Source organism: Rhinolophus sinicus, chromosome 14, assembly GCF_057876585.1.
Source record: "Rhinolophus sinicus isolate RSI-liver-muscle chromosome 14, RSI-T2T, whole genome shotgun sequence".
Taxonomy (NCBI): Eukaryota; Metazoa; Chordata; class Mammalia; order Chiroptera; family Rhinolophidae; genus Rhinolophus; species Rhinolophus sinicus.
Window position 1 is genome coordinate 18,941,715 of NC_142514.1, and position 19,637 is coordinate 18,961,351.

A 19,637-nucleotide genomic window follows, 5' to 3' on the forward strand; every position below is an offset into this window, starting at 1 on the left:
CAGTTGTTGTACTTCTGTCCCCTGGAATAGCATAAAATATTATTATTTTTAATTTTTTTTAGCATAAAATATTTTAAATACGTTTCCATGCACTGCTCAATTGAATATATAAAGATAGCTTTCACGTTCTTCCACATGTCATCTTTTTCCTCATTTAAACATATCCAGAAGATTAAAACATTTATCACATGTCAGAGTCTCCATAATTTCACCACTTTTATAGTACCTGAGTGGGAATGCCTCGTTTTGAGTGTTCTGATGTGTCCAGTTTCTGCATGGTGACCAGATGTTTTGGGGTTTTTTAAAGTGTTTCGTTCTTTTTTTTTTTTAATTTTTAAAAGTTTATTTATTTTTCAGTTATAGTTGACATTGAATATTACTTATGTTAGTTTCAGGTGTACAGCATGCATAGTGGTCAGACATTTATTTAATTTGTACAGTGATCACCACCGGACCTAGTGTTTTCTGAAACGTTTTTCACCTAGGTCCTTAAAGAGTGTAACAGAAAGTTCTGGACTTCAACTGGAAGGAGAAGGCTGGGAGCTGCTGATTACTCCTCCTCCTCCTCCTCCTCTGCTCCATTGCTTTGCATCTGATTGTGGACGGCGTAGCCCAGAAAGGCGCCAATCTTGGCCATGAGGGTACTGCCACCGCTAGCCCCTGTAAAGTAAACACAGCCTGGTCACTTGGGGCCCAGGCATCAGGCCCAAGAATCCAAAAGTCTGGAAACCATTGGCCAAATCTTCATTTTCAGATGGACAAACAGAAGCCCTGAGAGGGGACGGGACTTCTGTAAAGTGAATTTTATTTATCCCCCTCACCCAACTCGCCATCTCAAATCAGAGATGTGTTTCAGAGGTGAAAAAGACAAAATAACAGCTCATTCTCTTCATGTGTGCAGTGAACACATGGTGTAATTAATAATGCTAATAACAGCCACTTTTGTGGAGACCTCCCTGTGGGTCCTGGGGGGAAGGTCACAAGAAAGAGATTTCATCCTTGTCACAACCCTGTGACGTGTGAGAGGACAACCATCTTATAGCACAGGACTGTTCCTAGCCCTGCCCTTCACTTTCCACTGCTGGGGTGTGGCCTGGTCTGTCTTCCCCTCTGCCCATCTGAGAAAGGCTCTGTGTTTGGGGGCTGGGTCTTTGGGCTTTAACATCCAGAGTTGAGTGAAGATGGAGGGTTCAGAAAGACAGAGAGGCAATTTATCAGGGGTGGGTTTTTCTAGTAGTATTTGGAGGCCTCAGAGATAGACAGGGAAAAAGAGAGCAAAAGAAAAGGGTGGAGAAGGGACAGAGGGAGGGAGGGAAGGAGGAAAGAGGGAGAGGGAGAGAGAAAGAGAAATGGAGGGAGGGAAGAAAGAGAGGGAGAGGGAGAGAGAGAGAGAGAGGAGAGAGGGAGAGAGATAAATATGAATGCACATTTTCAGAAGAAGCATTCTGAGCCCTGTATCTATCCCTTTCATGGTATTCAATAAATGCAAGTCAAGACTGGGGTTGGTATGAGATTGAATTGAGTTGCCTCACCACTTGTCTTTGCCACTTTGGGTCTCTGAGATTAAGCAGATTTATAAAATGTTAAATTGAGGATGATTATCCCAATTAACAGATGAGGAAACTGAGGCTTGTTGTGACTTGGCCAAAGCATCAGCGAGGCAACTGGCTAAAAGCTAGAAATCAGACCGACTGGGTTTGAATCCTGGCTCTGGAGTAAACTAGCTGGGAGAACTTGAGTAAATTACTTAATCCCTCGTTGCCTCAGTTTCCCCACTGTATGATGGGCTGTATAAGAATACCCGCCGCAGAGAGTTGAGGTGACTTGCGAAAAGGACTTAGAAAAGAGGGCCGTGTGGCCCTGGTGTCTCTGCCCGAAGGCCTGGACCCCGACTCACCAAGGCTCTGCAGCGTGGCTACCAGTCCCCCGGCGGGCACGCCGCCTCCGTTCGCCACCGCGGACCAGCTCATCAGCGAGGCCGCCACCGAGTTGGCGGCGATGCCCGTGCCCGTGAAGCCCAGCACGGGCAGCCCCGCGGCCAAGATCCCTGGAGGAAGAAGAGGCAGTGAGCGAGCGCTCGCGGCCGGCGTCCGCCCCGCCTCCCGAGCTCGCCGCCACGCGGACCCACCTCCTCCGACCGCCATGTAAGTCAGCGTGCTCCAGAACCCGGAGCCGCTGTCCTCGGAGCCGCTGTCCTCGGACTTCTTCGAGTTTTTTCTTGTGCCTGTCGGGAAAGCACACAAAGAAAGTGGAGAGGGGAGCAAGGTACCCTACTCTGCGCCTGATGCTCAGGAACACCCGCAGAGCTGGGGGCCACCAACCCCGGTTTCGGAGAACCTCACTGGAAGGAAGAGATATTTTTCCCAAGGCGCAGTGCCTGGCACATAACAGACATTGAATAAATAAATGTCTGTAAAATAGAGGAATTGATAGGGATTCGAATCTGGGACTTTGGTTACGACAAGCCTTCGCTGTTTATTGTAATAGCTCCTCTGGTTCGAAGGCACGCCTGGGTCTCTAAACCAAGATTTCTGAAACTCTCCACTTCTTTCTCCTAAAGTCCTTTCTTACCTGCCTCCACCCCGCCGCAGGTGTAGAGTAGCAGGTAGCACAAGAAGAGCGATACCGCCTTCTGCTGCATGGTGGCGCTGCGCGCAGGCTTTGACGCTGGACCTGGGGATGGGGAGAGGGAAGAGATTGTCGGGAGCTACACTCGCTCGGCTGTTTTCTCTCCCCATTGGAGTATGAGTTCATAAAAAGCAACGAGGTGCTCTGGACTGAACCCAGAACCTCTCTACGGAGCCGCGGGATTTGTGTTTCCTCGAGGGAACAACCGCGGTGAATGTTCCTGTCTCACTAGGTGGGAGGTAAGGTTCCTGGCACACAGCATGTGCCCAGTGATGTCAGCTATTAGCATTACTGTGGTTTCTGTTCTTGACTTTGTCGTCGCTGGCCGTGTGACCTCAGGTCTTCTCTGAGCCTCAATTTTCTTATCCCTAAGATGGGGATATTAATAGAGTCCATTTCAGAGGGTAACCTTGAGTTTTGAAACTGTTCACCACTATATCCCTAGCACTTAGAACAGTGCCTGTCTCATAGAATTTTCTAAAAAATGGTTGTTGATAAACTTATTTTTCCAATGCATTGCCTATTTACAAGCACCAAACATTCGCATCACATCAACTTCATTTTTTCAGAAAGAAAGCACAGAGGGGTTAAGGAGCTTGCCCAAGGTCACACAGTAAATTGTGCAGCTTAGACACACACTCGAGACTGGCAGAATTCAAAACCTATGCTCTTTCCATTATACCACAAAATAGAAAAATACGTATGCCCCCGAACTCACCTCTAATGTGATTTTTGTCAGCTCAATGCAATTATCTTGAATTAAAAACAAACAACCTCCCATGTATTCCACTTACTCAGCACTTGATGACACAAGGTCATTTATACCCATAACAATCCCATGAAGTAGTAGGTACCCCTGTTCTCAACCGTGTGTTATAGAGAAGGAAACTAAAGCTCAAAGAGTTTAGTATTCCCAAACTCATCCTGCCAGGAAGTGGCAAAATCAAGATTTAAACCCGCAACTGACTGATGTCCAAACCCACACTTTTAGCAATCGTTGCAAATTACTTCATTTACCCTCAAAGATAAACTCACTGTCACATTAGGGTTTTCAGAAATGGTCCAGTTCTTTGGCAGGGAAGGTAGCTTGATCTCCATTTTGCAGATGAGGAACTAAAGCCCCCTAAGGTGAAGTGACAGGGTTAAGGCCATAGATTGCTGACTCAGCATCTATTACATAAACTGAGTCTCATGCCTCTTGGGCTTTTGCACCTCAACCCCCTAAAAGCCCCAACCATCCCCTTAGCCCAGGGCACTAAAAGAGACTCAGGGGTGTATCCTCCCTGAGGAATGGGCAGCCTGGCTCTTGGGGGAACGAGGCTCACAGGCAGGCAGCCTTAGCAGAGGGTGACCTCTTGATTTGACACCCATACCTCATAGTTCCTGGGTTTACCTTGAGGAAGGAGAAGGAATCTTCCTGCCCAGAGCCTGCTGATAGATGTGAGCAGCAGTGAGGTAACAGCAACAGCTCTCAGGCTGAAGGCTGGCTTTTTATAATCACACTCGGAATACCCACCAGCCCCCATTCCCGGTGGCCAATCCCTGTCAGAGTTTCCATTTCTTGCACTCTGCAGAGTTTTCGTTTCTCCTCTAGCTTGGCTCAGTGACAGCCTCTCTGCATTCCCTGCTGGCCGAAAAATGTAATTCAAGCCGAGGGCTTTGAACAGCAGTGTATTCAAAACAGGTCACACTACAGTGGGAGCCATGGCCATGCTGGATTTAGTGACGCCGGACCACTAGCTCATCTTGGGGCTCAGAGGTCTTTCACAATTTAATTCAATTAATAATAATAATGCCTACCATTTATTGAGCACTTGCTGCATGCCAGGGCTCTATGTAATGATCTCTTTCCGATCCCACAATAGTTACATGAAGTATCATGTCATATACTGTTTATAATCCTCAGTTTGCAGGGGTGATTAAGGTTTGTGGAAATGAAGTCATTCCATTCCATTGTTCTCTCAGGCTGGCTGCTCCTGGGTGATGGGCATATGGTAAGACCAGTGAAGCCCATGTTTGTGTGGTCATGGTCATACATCCTTGTCCATAAAATGGGTTCTCTGGCCCAAGGTAATGGATTGAGCATTCTTTAAACCTTTGCATAGTGCTCCTGTAAGAAATGTTAAGTTCCAGTAAGGATGAATCATTGCCTTCTCCAGTGAGGGGAGCTGGTAAAAATGACCTGTCACCAGGTGGCTGGCTGCTCCCTCTGACCAATGTTGCTACACTGCTGCCTGCCACTGGCTGGTTGGCTATTTGTTGGCAGTTGCTAGATCAGCCTTGGTGAGAGGGAGCCCAAGTTGTTGGATCCATTCATAGCTTCCTTGCCACCATGGCTACTCTTTTATAGGTCTTTTGCAAAGCACAGAGTGGCAAAGTTTAGAGGTTGGCTGACATCCACAGGTTGGAACATCTGACCTACTGGCTGGAGAGATTCCTCTGCAGTGGATGGTCTCTGGTGAGGATTATTGTGAGACACAAAGATCTGCATGCTTTGTGCCTATTCCTATAGCTCCATCTATATGCCCCTTACCCAGACCTGCTCATCTCCAAAATTCCAATCTTGTTCTTTCCATGCCTTTGACCAATTAGCCACGCCATTTGCCACTTATCAGGAATTAGTATATATTTGAACCTCAGTCCGTGTCTTCCTCCATACAAAGGGGATGACAAAGTATACTTGTTCATAGTTCTGCCCCTTGGGAGGATTTACCACTGTCCCTCAGGGTGGCCCCCAACTGGGGCTGCCATAGAGTGATACATTTCCAGCTGGTGCCGAAATACCTCACTGACCTAGGTATCTGGGAATTGGGTTCAACTCCTTTCCTCCTTTATCAGTTGGTTGCAGGGAACCCTCCATGAGGCCATAGGTATGGGTTGAAGAAGAGATGTCAGATCAACAGTTAGGTACCACAGGAGTTTGAGCTGCCTGTTCATTTGATTTACTGATGCCTTCTGGACTCTTTGAGCCCAACCCCAAATACACCACTTCCATCATGTTGGATTTCTGTCTGTGCCTGTCTGACAACATCTAGCTTATGACATATAGCCACTTGGCATCCAGTGATCAGATGCTCAGTCACCACTGGGCCCAGTAACACGTCAAGACCTTTATGTTCAAATGGACCATGGTGAGTGTGGCCTTACTCCAGAATCCTAGGGGTCCTCACTGTAACCCTTCTGTCTGAGCTTTCAAAGACTCCCTACAGAATCTTTATCCCAGATGGATTCCTCCAGCAACTGTGTATCTGCAAAATCATAATCCAAAGTGGCAGCAGAGCCTGTCTTATGGTTTGAACCTGCTATACAGCGCTTTCTTGCTCTGGGCACCACTCACAGTTGGCAGCCTTCCAGGTCACCCAATTAAAAGGTGGGGACATAGTTCTAAGTGTCTGTTTTCTGCCTCCAAAATCCAAAGGAGCCCACTAAACATTGTGCCTCTTTCTAAGTGGTGGGATATATGAGGAAAGGTAACTTGTCCTGGCATTCCCTAAACCACTGAACTCCTGAAAATGTTTCAGTGTGGCAGGACCATGAATCTTCATGAAACTTATCTTCCACTCTCCGGCAAACCATGGAGTTTTACCACTTCCTGTTCATGTCCAATGAGCATGATGTCATCAGTGTAGTGGACCAGCATGTTGTTCTGTGGAATGTCAGGGCGATCAAAGTTCTGGAGACTACATCGCAACAGGGAGTTTGAAAGTTGACAAAGCCCTGAGGGAGAGAATGACGATGCTATCATTGTGACATTGTGATGTAAAAGCAAATTGCCTTTGATCATCTCTTCTCATGGGCATTAAAAAGAAAGCATTTGTGGGGGTTGGGGGGGTGAGTGAGGGGATTAAGAAATAGAAACTGCCAGTAATAAAATAAGTCATGGGGATGTAAAGTACAGCATAGGAAATATAGTCAATAATATGATAATAACTATGTATGGTGTCAGATGGGTACTAGGCTCATCGGGGTGATTACTTTGTAAAGTATATAAATGTCTAATCACTTTATTGTGCACCTGAAACTAATATAATTTAAAAATGAATTAATAAAAAGAAAAGAAAGCATTGGCCAAATCAATAACCATACACAAGTGCTAGAGCTTGTGTTGATATGCTCCAGTAAAGATACCACATTCAGTAGAGCAGTTCTGATTGGGGTTACCATGTGGTTACATTTACAGTAGTCCATCCATCATCCACCATAATGCATCTGTTTTCCTGGAGACCAGACAGGTGAACTGAATGGGCATATGATGGGGAACACAACCTCAGTTAAGGTATTAGATCAGAAATAATACTGTAGAAATAAACAATAGAGCCGTGTAATGGTTAATTTTATGTGTTAACTTGGCCAGGTCAAACAGTAGCATAGATGTTGCTGTGAAGGTAGTTTTCATATGAGATTTATATTTAAATCAGTATACTTTGAGTAAAGCAGATTACCCTCTATAATGCGGTGGACCTCACCCAATCAGTTGAAGGCCTTAGGAGAAAAACGACTAACTCCCCACCCCCACCCCCCGACTTGGAATAGGGAATTCTTCCTTCAGTCTGCCTTTGCACTTGAACTGTAACATTAACTCTTCTCTGAGTTGCCAGGCTGCCGGTCTACACTGCAGATTGTGGACTTGTCAGACTCCACAATTACATGAGCTAATTCCTTAAAATAACTCATTCCCTTCCTACATACATACACATCCATTTGGTTCTGTTTCTTCAGAGAAACCTGACTAACAGGCAGTTGCAGGGGCTTCTGCTGCGCTTTTCCTATCCTAACAGCCTTTACTCCAGAGTTCATGGAATCAATGAGAGGATCTGTCAGCTTCTATGGACCCACTGGACTTAGGCTAAACTTCATCTATCACTTGGCCTCCTTACCTTCCTGTTCTAACCAGAGAACTATGATGGCATTTTGTGTCTCCTAGCTTCTGTGTCAGCTGAGACTCTATATTGTTAACAATCTTTGAAAATTCTGAATATCCTTCTTTTCCAATGCACAGTTATGGATTGGAGGGATAGTTACTATACCTAATTATGGTGTCATGGCAGTCATTCCTTAAGTGGGCATGGCCGAGGGATTCTGGGTCTGTGAACTTAGATCTAGAATCTAGATGAGGGACCATCATTTTCCATTGTGGTAGCTGATGACAGTCGTCTGCTTACCAGCTCCTGATTTTTTTTTAAATATAAAAATTAAGGATCCCCCAGTCAGCGGTCCATCCATCCTATCCCCATAATCAATTTTCCATAGATTCCTGCCCATCAAGTTACCCGTATCATCATTCTGGCCTGCTGCCCGTGACAATGATTATATTCACCTGGTCTTGGATACCACGTCACCAATTCTGGTATCCCAACATCGCTATCAATATTCGGGATCCCAGTTCCATGGCAGTATCTCTTACTCTTCATCCCAGCCCCCCAAAGACAGACACCACTGAACTACTCTGTGATGCTGTGTCCCCTTTATCGGTGAACTCCTTACTGCCTTAGAGAAGACGAGAGTATCCTCTGGCCCCTCCTGGAGCACATAGTCGGGAGCTGAGTTCATGGATCCTATATTTCCACCTCTCTGAATTTTCTGACCTCTTCTGAAATATCCTACCATGGAAGTTCTAGCATCTTGACCCCATTTATTGTAGGCCCTCATCCTGCCCAGGCTTTAAGAACCCTCCTTGCAAACTCTTAAGAGTGTATTTCATTTATCTATCACTGGATAACAAACCACCCAAAACCTAAAGGCTGAAAACAATAGCAATTTACTATTCCTCACAATCTGGGTTAGGCTCAGTTGGGTTTTCTTCTGCTTCATGTAGTGTTTGCAGGAGCTAAAATGTCCAAAATGTATTTTTCACTTACATAAATGGCACCTCAGCTGGGACGGATGGAACACCTGAGGGTTGGTCAGGCATCTCTGCTTCTCAATACGGTGTCTGCACATGGCTAGCTGACACTTCCGCACAGTATAAAGGTTAGATTTCTTACATAATGGTTGGCATCCAAAAGGGAGGAAATAGAAGCTGCCAGTCTTCTTTTTTAAATTTAATTTAATTTAATTTATATTTATTTATTTATTTATTTAAATTAAATTTATTGGGGTGACAATTGTTAGTAAAATTACATAGATTTCAGGTGTACAATTCTGTATTACATCATCTATAAATCCCATTGTGTGTTCATCACCCATATATTTATTTTTTTATTTTTATTTTTTCAGTTTTCTTAAAGGCTAGGTCTGGAACTGGAACAGTGGCATCTCTACTATCTTCTGTTGATTAAGGCGAGTCACAAGATCAGTCCAGATTCAAAGGAGAGGGGAGACATAGACTCCATATTTTGATGTGAGCGGTGGCATATTCTTAGAGGGAGGGACAGAACTGATGGTCACCATCTTTGGAAGCTATCTACCAGAGACCAATTCCAAGCATCCTTGCGAGAATACTGAAGCCTGAGTTAGTGGAGAGTGGTCCATGACGGTGTACTCCCCATTAGCCAGTCTTATATTCTGCCATGCCTGCCCCCTCACTGCCATGTCAAGGGGTTCTGGTTCCTCCTGAGATCATTCCCACATATATTAGCAGGTCTTTTTATTTCTTTGCTGTGTAGCTTATTTTAGGTCCAGATCAGGACCTAAATTTTCCCACTCAGGATTTTCTAGGAACTGACTCAGGTTATTTGAGGGTGTGATGGGAGCAGGTCTTGAGAAGAACAAATGTCATTTTATAAGGACCTTGCTTCATGAGAGATCATCGCATAGTCTCAAGGAAAGGGGACACTTTCTTGTTCTTCCTTGGCAAGAGGGAAGGGGTTGCTTCTCCTATCCAGTAGAACTGAGGAGAATTTATGAAAGAAAGAGTTTTAGGTTTGTCCACCCTAAGGTCCCTATCCCAGTTCTCAGGGTCCTGTTCTTTCCCTCTCAGGGCCTTGAATCTGACATAAGAGATCTACTGAAGCTGTGCATTCAGAGTCCTTTGAAACTCTGCAGCTTATAACCTGCCTCATCCTGGATGTGATTTTCCACATAGTCTTCCCTTCACATTGAAAGATGTAATCATGGTGATTCCAACTGAAGGCCAAGGTTATTATCCCATCACTTACTGCCATCAATGAGGTCCCTATTGCCTTCACATTGGTGAAAACTCTGACCACAAAATCACACCCTGAATGTCCGTTTTTTGGGACCTCTGCTGGTACTAAATGCCAGCCTGTGTTCCCTAGAAAATGGAGCCTGAATCAAAGGTTGTTTGCTATTGCTTTCTTGAGGGTTGCAATCCCTAGGAAGGAAAAGTGAGGGGAAAAGAGAAGTGAAACAAAGAAATGCAAGCTGATACATTACTTAGTTGACCAGAGCCCCACAAAATCAAAGCCAGTGGTTCAGTCACATGGGATCTCTTTAAAGAGGGCATATGGAACCACTATGTCTTGAAATAGTCCATAGTAAGGAAGAAAGGTGAGGGATTTATCTGTCGGCAATTTTTCACTATCTAGTCTTGTAGTCACCAACGGGGTCTGCACTTTGGAACTGTGTTAACTCATTCCACTGGGCTGTTACTGGGGAAGCCAGAGCCTCCATAGGTCCAGTTGGGTGAGACATGAGAGCCAAAGCTGCTGTAGTTCCCGCTATGGAAGGCTTGATTTACTTCACGCCCAAGACTAGCACTTGCCTCCTGATGGCGCTGAGGCAGCCAGCAACATTTGGCGATGAGGCCGGATGTGGACTGCTGGGAGAATCTCAACCGAATCTGGTACGGTTAAAGCAATGACTTTGGCATTTACTTAGAGTAAGATGGAAAGAAATAAAAAGAATGAGGGGTGGGAGAAGCTATTGGAGGGATTTGAGCAGAGGAGTGACAAGTCTGACAAGCTTTAACAAGATCGCTCTGGCTGCCCAGGAGGGCAGGGACAGAAGCAAGGGGACCAGTAAGGAGTCAACTGCAAAAATCCAGGTATAACAGTCAGAGTTCTGTTGGAGAAGCAGAACCATTAGGATTCATATAGCATAAAGGATTTATTATAGGTATTTGACCTTATGCAATCATGGGAGCTGGTTAAACAGTTTATGTACAGCTGTTGCTTGTGCATCTGATATTGGGCTGGAAGTCAGCAGCGCAGTTCTGAAAGGTGGGTGTTCTGAAAGGCAGACATGAAGTGGTAAATGGCAAGGTCAGACTGGCACCCATGAAGATGAACTGGAATCCACAAGGACAAACTAGCTCTTCCACTAGCTCTTCCACTGCTAAGCCTCCAATTTTGATGATGACCACAGGAGAAGCTGATGCCCTTTGTCAACACACACCTAGTCCTGGAGTTGGAAAAGCTGAAAGTAGTGTGTATGTGTGGGGGCAGGGCGCTGGAGGAGCTTGACACCAACACAGGGAGCCAGCAGATCAGTGGAAATGTGCACGAACTGCAGCAGCATTTGACCCAGTACTAGCGTTCCAAGTGTAAGCATGGCTACAGCTTCATTTCCATCTTCCGAATCCTGCCCAAATCTCCCTTTGGGGCCAATTCTTACCCAAAACTACACAGGAAAGGAATTCTGAGAAACATAGTCCCAGCCTAGCTAATAGGTTGACACAATACAAAACCCACCACACCAGGTGAGAAATTACGATGACTTGTACCAAAGTATTGGCAACAGGGGTACGATAAGTGTTTGAATTCTGGAGGTATCCCGAGCATCCCTCACTGTCCGAATCTGAGCTTGGATGGTGAGTTCTGATGCAAGGGTAGTCCTCTTGAACGTGATGAGGGAGAAGCAAACAGGCCTACCACTCACAGCTGCAGGTCCTGGGACAAAGGTATAAATGGAGGAGCACAGGTCACGTCTAAATATTTAAAAATTTGTGATAAGTTTGCATGGAGATAGATGATTATTAGATTAGTGGGGTGGTCATATTGTAAGACATAAAAATGTCGCATCACTATATGGTATACCTGAAACATATAACTAATATAATATTGTATATCAACTATACTTAAATAAAAAATAAAAGTGCCTAAAATATCAAAAACATAAATATTTAAAAGCTTTAAATAAAAAGACAACAAATAGACAAAATATATTCTATCTTTATACTTTAACAAATATACCTTCCTAATGACAAATTAAAAAATATGTGTAGGCCTAGTTTTTTTTATTTTTTAATTAAAGTTTATTGGGGTGACAATGGTTAGTAAAGTTACATACATTTCAAGTGTACAATTCTGTAATACATCATCTGTATATCACATTGTGTGTTCACCATCCAGAGTCAGTTCTCCTTCCATCATATATTAGGTCCTGTTTACCCTCATCTACCACCCCCCACCCCTCTTACCCTCCGGTAACCACTAAACTATTGTTTATGTCTATCAGTTTTTGTTTCTTTGTTTGTCTTGTTCCTGTATTGCTTTCAGTTTTATACCCACATATCAGTGAAATTATATGGTTCTTGAATTTTTCTGTCTGACTTACTTCGCTTAGCACAGGGGTGTCCAAACTTTTTTCAACGTTTTTCACCAAGAGCCATATGCGGTAAAATACACAAACAGCTGGGCCACTCACTCAAGGTGAAGTACGTATTGCCTCACCTGGTTTATTTAAGTAAACTAAATATATTTTTGGAATTTGCTGCGGGCCAATTAAAAATGGATTGCGGGCCGCAGTTTGGACACCCCTGGCTTAGTATAATAATCTCAAGATCCATGTATGTTGTCACAAATGGCACTATTTCATCTTTCCTTATGGCGGAGTAGTTTTCCATTGTTTATATATACCAAATCTTCTTTATCCAATCATCTATCTAAGGACACTTTGGTTGTAGGCCTAGTTTTTATATGACTGAAATCTATCAAAATGACTACATTTAATTTTCATAGTATATATCTAGGTATTCTGTTGATGTAATGGAAATATTTGGATGAGGAATAATGAAAATAAGTACATAATTAATAAATTATTATATACTTATTCTGTATAAGTCTTCTCTGTATGTCCTCACAGGGTGAAGGGGGCAAGGGAGTTCTCTAGGGCCTCTTTATAAGGGCGCTAATCCCTCGTGACCTAATGGCTCAGCCCTCCTGAACCAATCACCTCTCAAAGGCCCCATCCCCTAATCCCATCACATTGGGGATTAAGTTTCAACCCATAAATTTTGGGAGGACATAAACATTCAGTCTATTGCAATTATTTAAGATAAAAATAAACTTCTATCTTGTTAAAGCCACTGACAAATTGTTCGCTCTCTTTGTTACGTACAGCAGCCTAGCTTTACCCTAGGTGGCAAACCTTATGGAGGTCCCCACACTCAACATAGTAGACAGGAATGGTTGAAGGGTGTGACTCCTCATGCTTGAGGGTGGCACAGGGAGCAGTGGAACATTTTCTCCCATAGCCTTGAGCAAAGCAAGTGTGGCCCATATTCCTGGAAGATATGAAGAGGCCTTGTGGTCTAGATGAGGAGGACACGGCAGCAAACCACATGGACAGATGACTTGACACCAAATGGGAAGAAGGATGTTAGTAGGGAGAGATGACAAAGACTAAATACTCCACAACCCCCTCACAAAGACTCCTTCCCCTGCTCCATTCCACCTGTCTGTGGTTCAGAAGACTCCCAGAACTTAGATGAAGCCCCGGGGGACTGTGGGGAGGAGACCCTAAATTATTCCTGCTGCCATTGTCCACAGCCAAATTTCAACTTGTGTACTAGATCCCATCCCCCCTCGCCAACTCAAAGACTTTGTTCCTACAAATTTATCTTTTTTCTCCATCAATTTCCCTCTTTACAATTTCCCCCTTTCCATTCTCATTTTGGGGGAGATCCTCCCTTTGACCCCCACAGCCCCATTTGAGTATTATCCTATTTTTGTTTCCCAATTCTTCTAAATACTTCTCTATACTCCCTGACTCTGCATCCTTATCTCCTAGTCTCTCTTTCTCCTTTACCCCCTCCCCCATTCTGTCTTTAACATACCCCAATCAGGCTTTTCCTCCTGCCAACCCAATAAAACCACTCTTGTCAGTCACCAAACACATCCATCTTGCCAAAGCTCTTAGCAGCCTTTAATACAGTTGATCACTTCTTTCTTGAAGCTCTTTCTTTGCTTGACTTCTGAGACTCAAATCTCTCCTGGTTTTTGTTTTGCTTTGTTTTGTTTTATTCCCTCTACCTCACTGACTGTACCTTTCATGTGCTGGATGGCCACTCCCTCCCTCCCACAGCCCATCCTCGATTCCCAACCTCCTAATATTTGAAGCTCCAGGCCCATCTTAGGAACTACTCTTTCTTCACTCTCCCCAGGTGATCTCATGGCTTTTAAAACTATCTATGTGTTCATGACTTCTAGATTATACTTCCAGCCTTCACTGCCACTCTGTATCCCAGGTTTGTATCTCTAACTACCTACACATCTTGCAATCATCTCAAAATTATGCCCAAAGTGGAAGCGTTGCTTTTCCCTTCTATATCTGTACCTCCACTGCTCTTCCCATCTCAGTGAACGCCATCACTGTTCACCCAGTTGCTCCAGTCTAAAACATAGGACACATACCCTTCATTACTCTCTGTTGCTCACACTAGTGTCTAATCTCTCAGCTGGTCATTTAAGTGCTAGTCTCAAAACTTATCTTCAGAATCTTGGATTTGGTAATGTTTTCTAAAGTTTTACACCAAAAACATAGGCAGCAAAAGAAAAAATAGGTAAATCAGACCTCACTAAAATTAAAAACTTTTGTGCGTCAGGAGACACTATCAAGAGAATGAAAGAGACAACCCGCAGAATGGGAGAAAATATTTGGAAATCATATATGTTTAAGGGATTAATATTCAGAATATATAAAAACTCCTACAACTCAACAGCAGAAAACAATCCAATTAAAAAATGGGCAAATGATTTGAATAAACATTTCTCCAAGGAAGATGTACAAATGACCAATGAGCACATGAAAAGACGGCCATCATTAATCATTGGGGAAATGTTAATCACAACCACAATGAGATACCCCCTCATACCCACTAGGATGACTATTATTAATATTATTATTTTTTTAAAAAGGGACGTAACTGTTGACAAGGATATGGAGTAATTGGAACCCTTATTCATTGCTAGTGGGAATGTAAAATGGTGCACCCACTGTGGAAAACAGTTTGGAGGTTCTTCAAAAAGTTAAACATAGAATTACCATATGATCCAGCAATTCCACTACTAGATACAGACACAAAAGAATTGAAAGCTAGGACTCAAACAGATACTTGAATACTGATACTCATAGCAGCATTATTCACAGTAGCCAAAAGGTGGAAATCACCCAAATGTCCATTAATAGATGAATGGACAAACAAAATATGGTATATACACACGTATAATGGAGTATGACTTGGCCATAAAAACAAATAAAGTTCTGACACAGTTAAGTTCTGACACACACATATGGATAAACCTCGAAAACATTATTATGCTAATTGAAAAAAGCCAGACATGAAAGGACAAATATTGCATGATTCCACCTATATGAGTTACCTAGAATAGGCAAATTCATAGAGACAGAGAGTAAAATAAAGGTTGCCAAGGGCTGGAAGGAGGGGGAATTGGTAAGTTATTGCTTAGTAACTGAGTTTCAGAGTACAGGGTTTGTTTGGTATGATGAAAATATTCTGTATATAGATAATAGATGGGTGAATATAGATAGTGGATATAACATATCACAGTGTGAACGTATTTAATGCCACTGAATTGCATACTTAAAAATGGTTAAAGTGGCAAATTATATATATTTTACCACAATAAAAGAAATGAAAACAAAACAAAACTTATCTCAAATGTGACCACTTTTCACCATCTCTGTTTTTTTCCCCCATCTTTTTTTCCCTAATCCCAGTCACCATCACCTCGGGCCATCTTACTGGTCTCCTCCTTTCCATGCCCATCTCATTATTTTCCATACAACAGCCAGACTGATCTTTTAAAATACGAATTAGATCCCAACACTCTCCATCTCAAAACCCCCCAATGACTTCCCATCACCCTAAGAACAAAATCCAAACTCCTTAATGGCCCGTAAAGCCCTAGAGGATTTGGCTGCCTGCTGCCTCTGTAACCTATATCCTCCCACTCTCCCTTTTCACTTCTCTGGGCCATCCACAGTAGTCTTATTGTGACTGATATATATGCAGCTCTTCTAGCCCCAGGCCCTTTAAACTTACTGTTCCCTCCATCTGAAATACTTTCTCCAGATCTTCACATGGTTGATGGTTTTCACTTCCTTCAGGTGCCTGCTCATAAACCACGTCCTCAGGCGAGTCTTCTGAGACCCTTCTATCTAAAATAGAGCCTCTCCCATTATTCTCTATCCCTTTTCCCTGCTTCATTTTTTTAATCTGAGCATCACCTGAAGTTTTATCTTAGCATCACCTGAAATTATACTATACATTTGTTTACTTGTATTATCTATCACCTTTCTCCCCCCCACCCACTCCCCGAGAATGGAAGCTCCAGAAAAATAGGAACCTGGTCATATTTGTTAAAGTTACTTCCAAGGGCTAGCATTGTGCCTGATAATTACTAGATGTTCAGTGCATATTTATTGAATAAATAACAGAGAAATTAAATTCAGTTACATGTCAAGTATATCTCAATAATGCTGGGAAATTGATTAATTTTATTTAAAAATATTCAGTTTTTTTTAAGTTTTGTTTTTGAGTTTGTAGGCTAACAATTCATACCTGCAATAGAAGCCAGTTATAATTTTGGACTTCCACTCTGGACTTCCACCATCCTCCTTAACATGAAGATTTTCTGAAGATTGTGAATTGGAGGCAAGCAATGACAGGCTGGGAGAGCTGACCCAGTTGAAGCTGTGTCCCCTCTCTGGACGTCCATGATACCATGAGCACCGCACAGTGTATTCATTCATTATTCTGTCAATAGTTATTTACTTTTCCCCCCTCTTCTTTGCTACTATGAACAATACTGCCTGAAATATTATCTTCTATTGCTCCGTCAGGGGCACACCCAACTGCTGTTACCAGACACATGGAGGAAGACTAGATAAGGGAAGGAGGGACATATTTTGACACAGCAAACATTCAGCAAACATAAGTGCATGTTCAGGTCAGTTCAGGAAACATCAGTCACTGTCCTCACTTTAGTCTCCCAGTAGCTGATGACACTGTTGACTAATGTCTCCTGCTCTTCTCTTGGCCTCTGTGAAAGCATTCTCTCCTCTCTGTACTCTCTTGTTCTTGGCTCCTTTGCAGGCATCTCCCCCTGACAAAACCTCTAACTGTTGGATGGACTCCCTTTTGACTCAGGAGGGGGCACTACTCTCCTCCCTTTATAGGCTTCCAAGCTAATAGCATCCACTCTAGCGCATTAAACACCACATATATTCTGATAGTTTCTCCCAAACTCTACTTCATCTTAGACCTCTCCTGTAAGAGATACACAGACCAGAGCCACTGCCTACATAATGTCTCTCCTTGGATGTCCCATAGGCATCTAGAACTTAGTATGTCAAAAACAAAACTCTTGGTTTTGACTCCCTCTACCCTCTCCCTCTCCTGTACAGTGTTCTCTGTTCCTGTGCCATGTCTTTTCATTCATAGTGCTTGCTCTTGGTCTTTGCCACTAGGCCGTTGGCTTCACCAAGGCAGGGATCACATCTGTTTCACACACCAGTGTGCCCCCAGTGCCTAAGCTAGAGTTTGGCACAAAGTAAATTCTCAGTATAGATTTGTTGAAAGAATGGATAATTAGCGAATGAATTCTCTGTTTCCACCCCGGACTGAAGAAGGTTGGGGGAGCTTGTGAGAGGACACAGAGAATGCCCCAGATATGGTCCTTCCACTCCATAATGCCATAGTCTGATGGATGAAAACCATGTAACTAGGCGATTGTAAAACTGGTAAGTAATACAGTGGAGATCAGAACTGGAGGCAGCAGGAACATAGAGAGGCCCATACTCCAGTGTATGTGAGTAGAAGGGGGGCTGTGTTGACATGATCCAGGGCACCAGCATCTCCCTAGAAGAAATAGTGTTTTCTAATAATGAACGTTGATCTAGTGTACCAAGTTCCATGTACTGTTTCTTGTTTATTTTGTTTGTTTTTAATGTGCTCAAAGTTGATGAGACAAAGAGTTAATGGGAGCAGGCTTGTGAGCTGGCAGGATGGGACAGGCAAAGAGTTAACAGGAGAGAGCTTGTGGAACTGCTTGCCTCTCACTCCCCTGGCTAGCACTGCACCTGCAAGCTGACAAGCACCTTACATCCATCATAAGTGAGAACAGAACAGTTCCCAATCGCAACAGCAACCCCCTGCAAGCTGACATCCATCACAGATGGGAACAGGACAATCCCAGAAGACAATTGTAATGGCATCCCCCCCTGCAAGATGACAAGCACGCTACATCCTGCATGGAAAAATATAAAACCCCAGCACCCCTTCTCATCAGCTCAGCTGTCCCCATTGGACTCTACCCTGGCTAAACTTCATTTGTCAGTATCCCTCTCTTATCCCTCTGTCTCCGCAGCTTTCCCTCTCAGACTGCCCTGGCAAAACTGCCAGTTCCAAACACAACTCTCTCTCTCTCTCTCTCTCTCTCTCTCTCTCTCTCTCTCTCTCTCACTTTCCATAAATCTTTTCCCTGGATACTCTTGTAGAGTCCCGTAAATTCTTTTATATTCTGTGAATGACCAGGGGTTAATTCTACACCAAGACAAAAGTCATGGAGATTCTAAGGGATAGAGCTGGGACTCAAAGCCAGGCAGTGTGACTCCCAAGCCTATATCCTTTTCTTTTCAATAATTTGAGGTGAAATTCACATAACATAAAGTTAACCATTTTAAAGTGAACAAGTCAGTGGCAGTTAGTACATTCACAATGTTGTTCCAAAACATTTCCATCACTTCGAAGTAGAACCCTTTCCCCTCCATGTACTGTTTTTGATCCTCATAACGACCCAATTGTACAATTGAGGAAAGTGAGGCTCTGAGCAGTTCAGTGATGAAGTCCAAGGTCACATAGCTAGTAAATGTGGAGCAGTGATTTCGAACCTTAATTTTCTGACTCCAGAGCCTAACCCTTTGATTAATACACATCTTTGGGCAAACCCACAAGGAGGGGGCTGGATTTGGGTTTTAAAGAGAGTCAATTTTGTCAGGATAGGGATCTAGAAGCTGTTAAGTGCGCACTCAATTGTAAAACATGCACGTTGAAGTAAAACTGCAGCTATTCTGTACAGGCGGACAGGGACTTGGGGTCAGCCCTACAGGAAGCTTTGCCGAAGCCTCAAGAACAATAAATTCCTTAACTCCTTTGGAAGCCCCTATAAGCACCAAGCTGGGAGCTGAAGAGAGGCAGAGTAGCCAGGAGGGTGTGGCTTGCCTTTAGGAGGCTTGCCGGGCCGTCAGGAAACCCCAGGCTGTCGTTTTCTAGAGAAGCTGAGGGTGCAACTGGAGAACACAAAGTAGGAAGCGGACCTCAGTCCAACTGCATCCCACTCTAAGAGGGCCTCCAGGGCAAGAGGATTCTTATGGATGGAGGGCCTCGCCGTAGTATTCGTCTTCTCTCCCTCTCATCAGTCTAGCATCCCTCTTCCTCAGCATAGGGGTGCTCTCTGGGACTACGTCCTTTGTCTCCGGAGGTCAACGACCCTAGAATTCCCCATTCTTTCTGGGTCTCAGACAGAGAGGGCATCCTCTAAGCTGCCTCTCGTGGTTTCCCCTTATCCCTCGAGTGATAGGGCTGTGCGGGCCCCTCCTGCGCCGATGGTGGAAGGATTCTCTCATAAGCCCCCACGTTCTTCAATCTTCGGGTGGTGTCGGAGTTGTGGTTCAACAATGCGCTACGTTCCGCCCAACCGCGCCCCTTCCGCTCCCAGAGGGCAGTTCCATGGCAACCAAAAACATCACAACTCCGCGGAGGTATCGCGAGAGACGCGTTTGCGACCGCGGCCGGGGAGAGGCGGAGCGAGGGCGGGAACAAAGAACGAAGTAGGAGGAGTCTAGGCGCTTCCGAGGTCGGAGCG

The 19,637-nt window shown here is 44.0% G+C and overlaps 1 protein-coding gene across 1 annotated transcript; it reads right to left on the reverse strand.

Annotated features, from left to right (window-relative positions):
* Positions 1–409: 409 nt before the first annotated feature.
* Positions 410–4,178, reverse strand: IFI6 (interferon alpha inducible protein 6). The gene is made up of 5 exons (XM_088790717.1): positions 4,022–4,178; positions 2,572–2,673; positions 2,129–2,224; positions 1,898–2,047; positions 410–660 (listed from the first exon to the last, which is right to left on the reverse strand). Exons 1-5 carry the CDS (start codon positions 4,152–4,154, stop codon positions 551–553), a joined length of 591 nt encoding a protein of 196 aa, XP_088646843.1. The 5' UTR covers positions 4,155–4,178; the 3' UTR covers positions 410–550.
* Positions 4,179–19,637: the final 15,459 nt, after the last annotated feature.

Bases quoted from the DNA above. Each gene is read 5' to 3' on its own strand.
- IFI6 (XM_088790717.1), bottom strand. From the start codon at position 4,154: ATGGGGGCTGGTGGGTATTCCGAGTGTGATTATAAAAAGCCAGCCTTC. The intron at 2,674-4,021 runs GTAAACCCAGGA...CCCCATCCCCAG, and splicing joins ATTCCTTCTCCTTCCTCAAG to GTCCAGCGTCAAAGCCTGCG. The intron at 2,048-2,128 runs GTGGGTCCGCGT...TTCTTCCTCCAG, and splicing joins TTACATGGCGGTCGGAGGAG to GGATCTTGGCCGCGGGGCTG.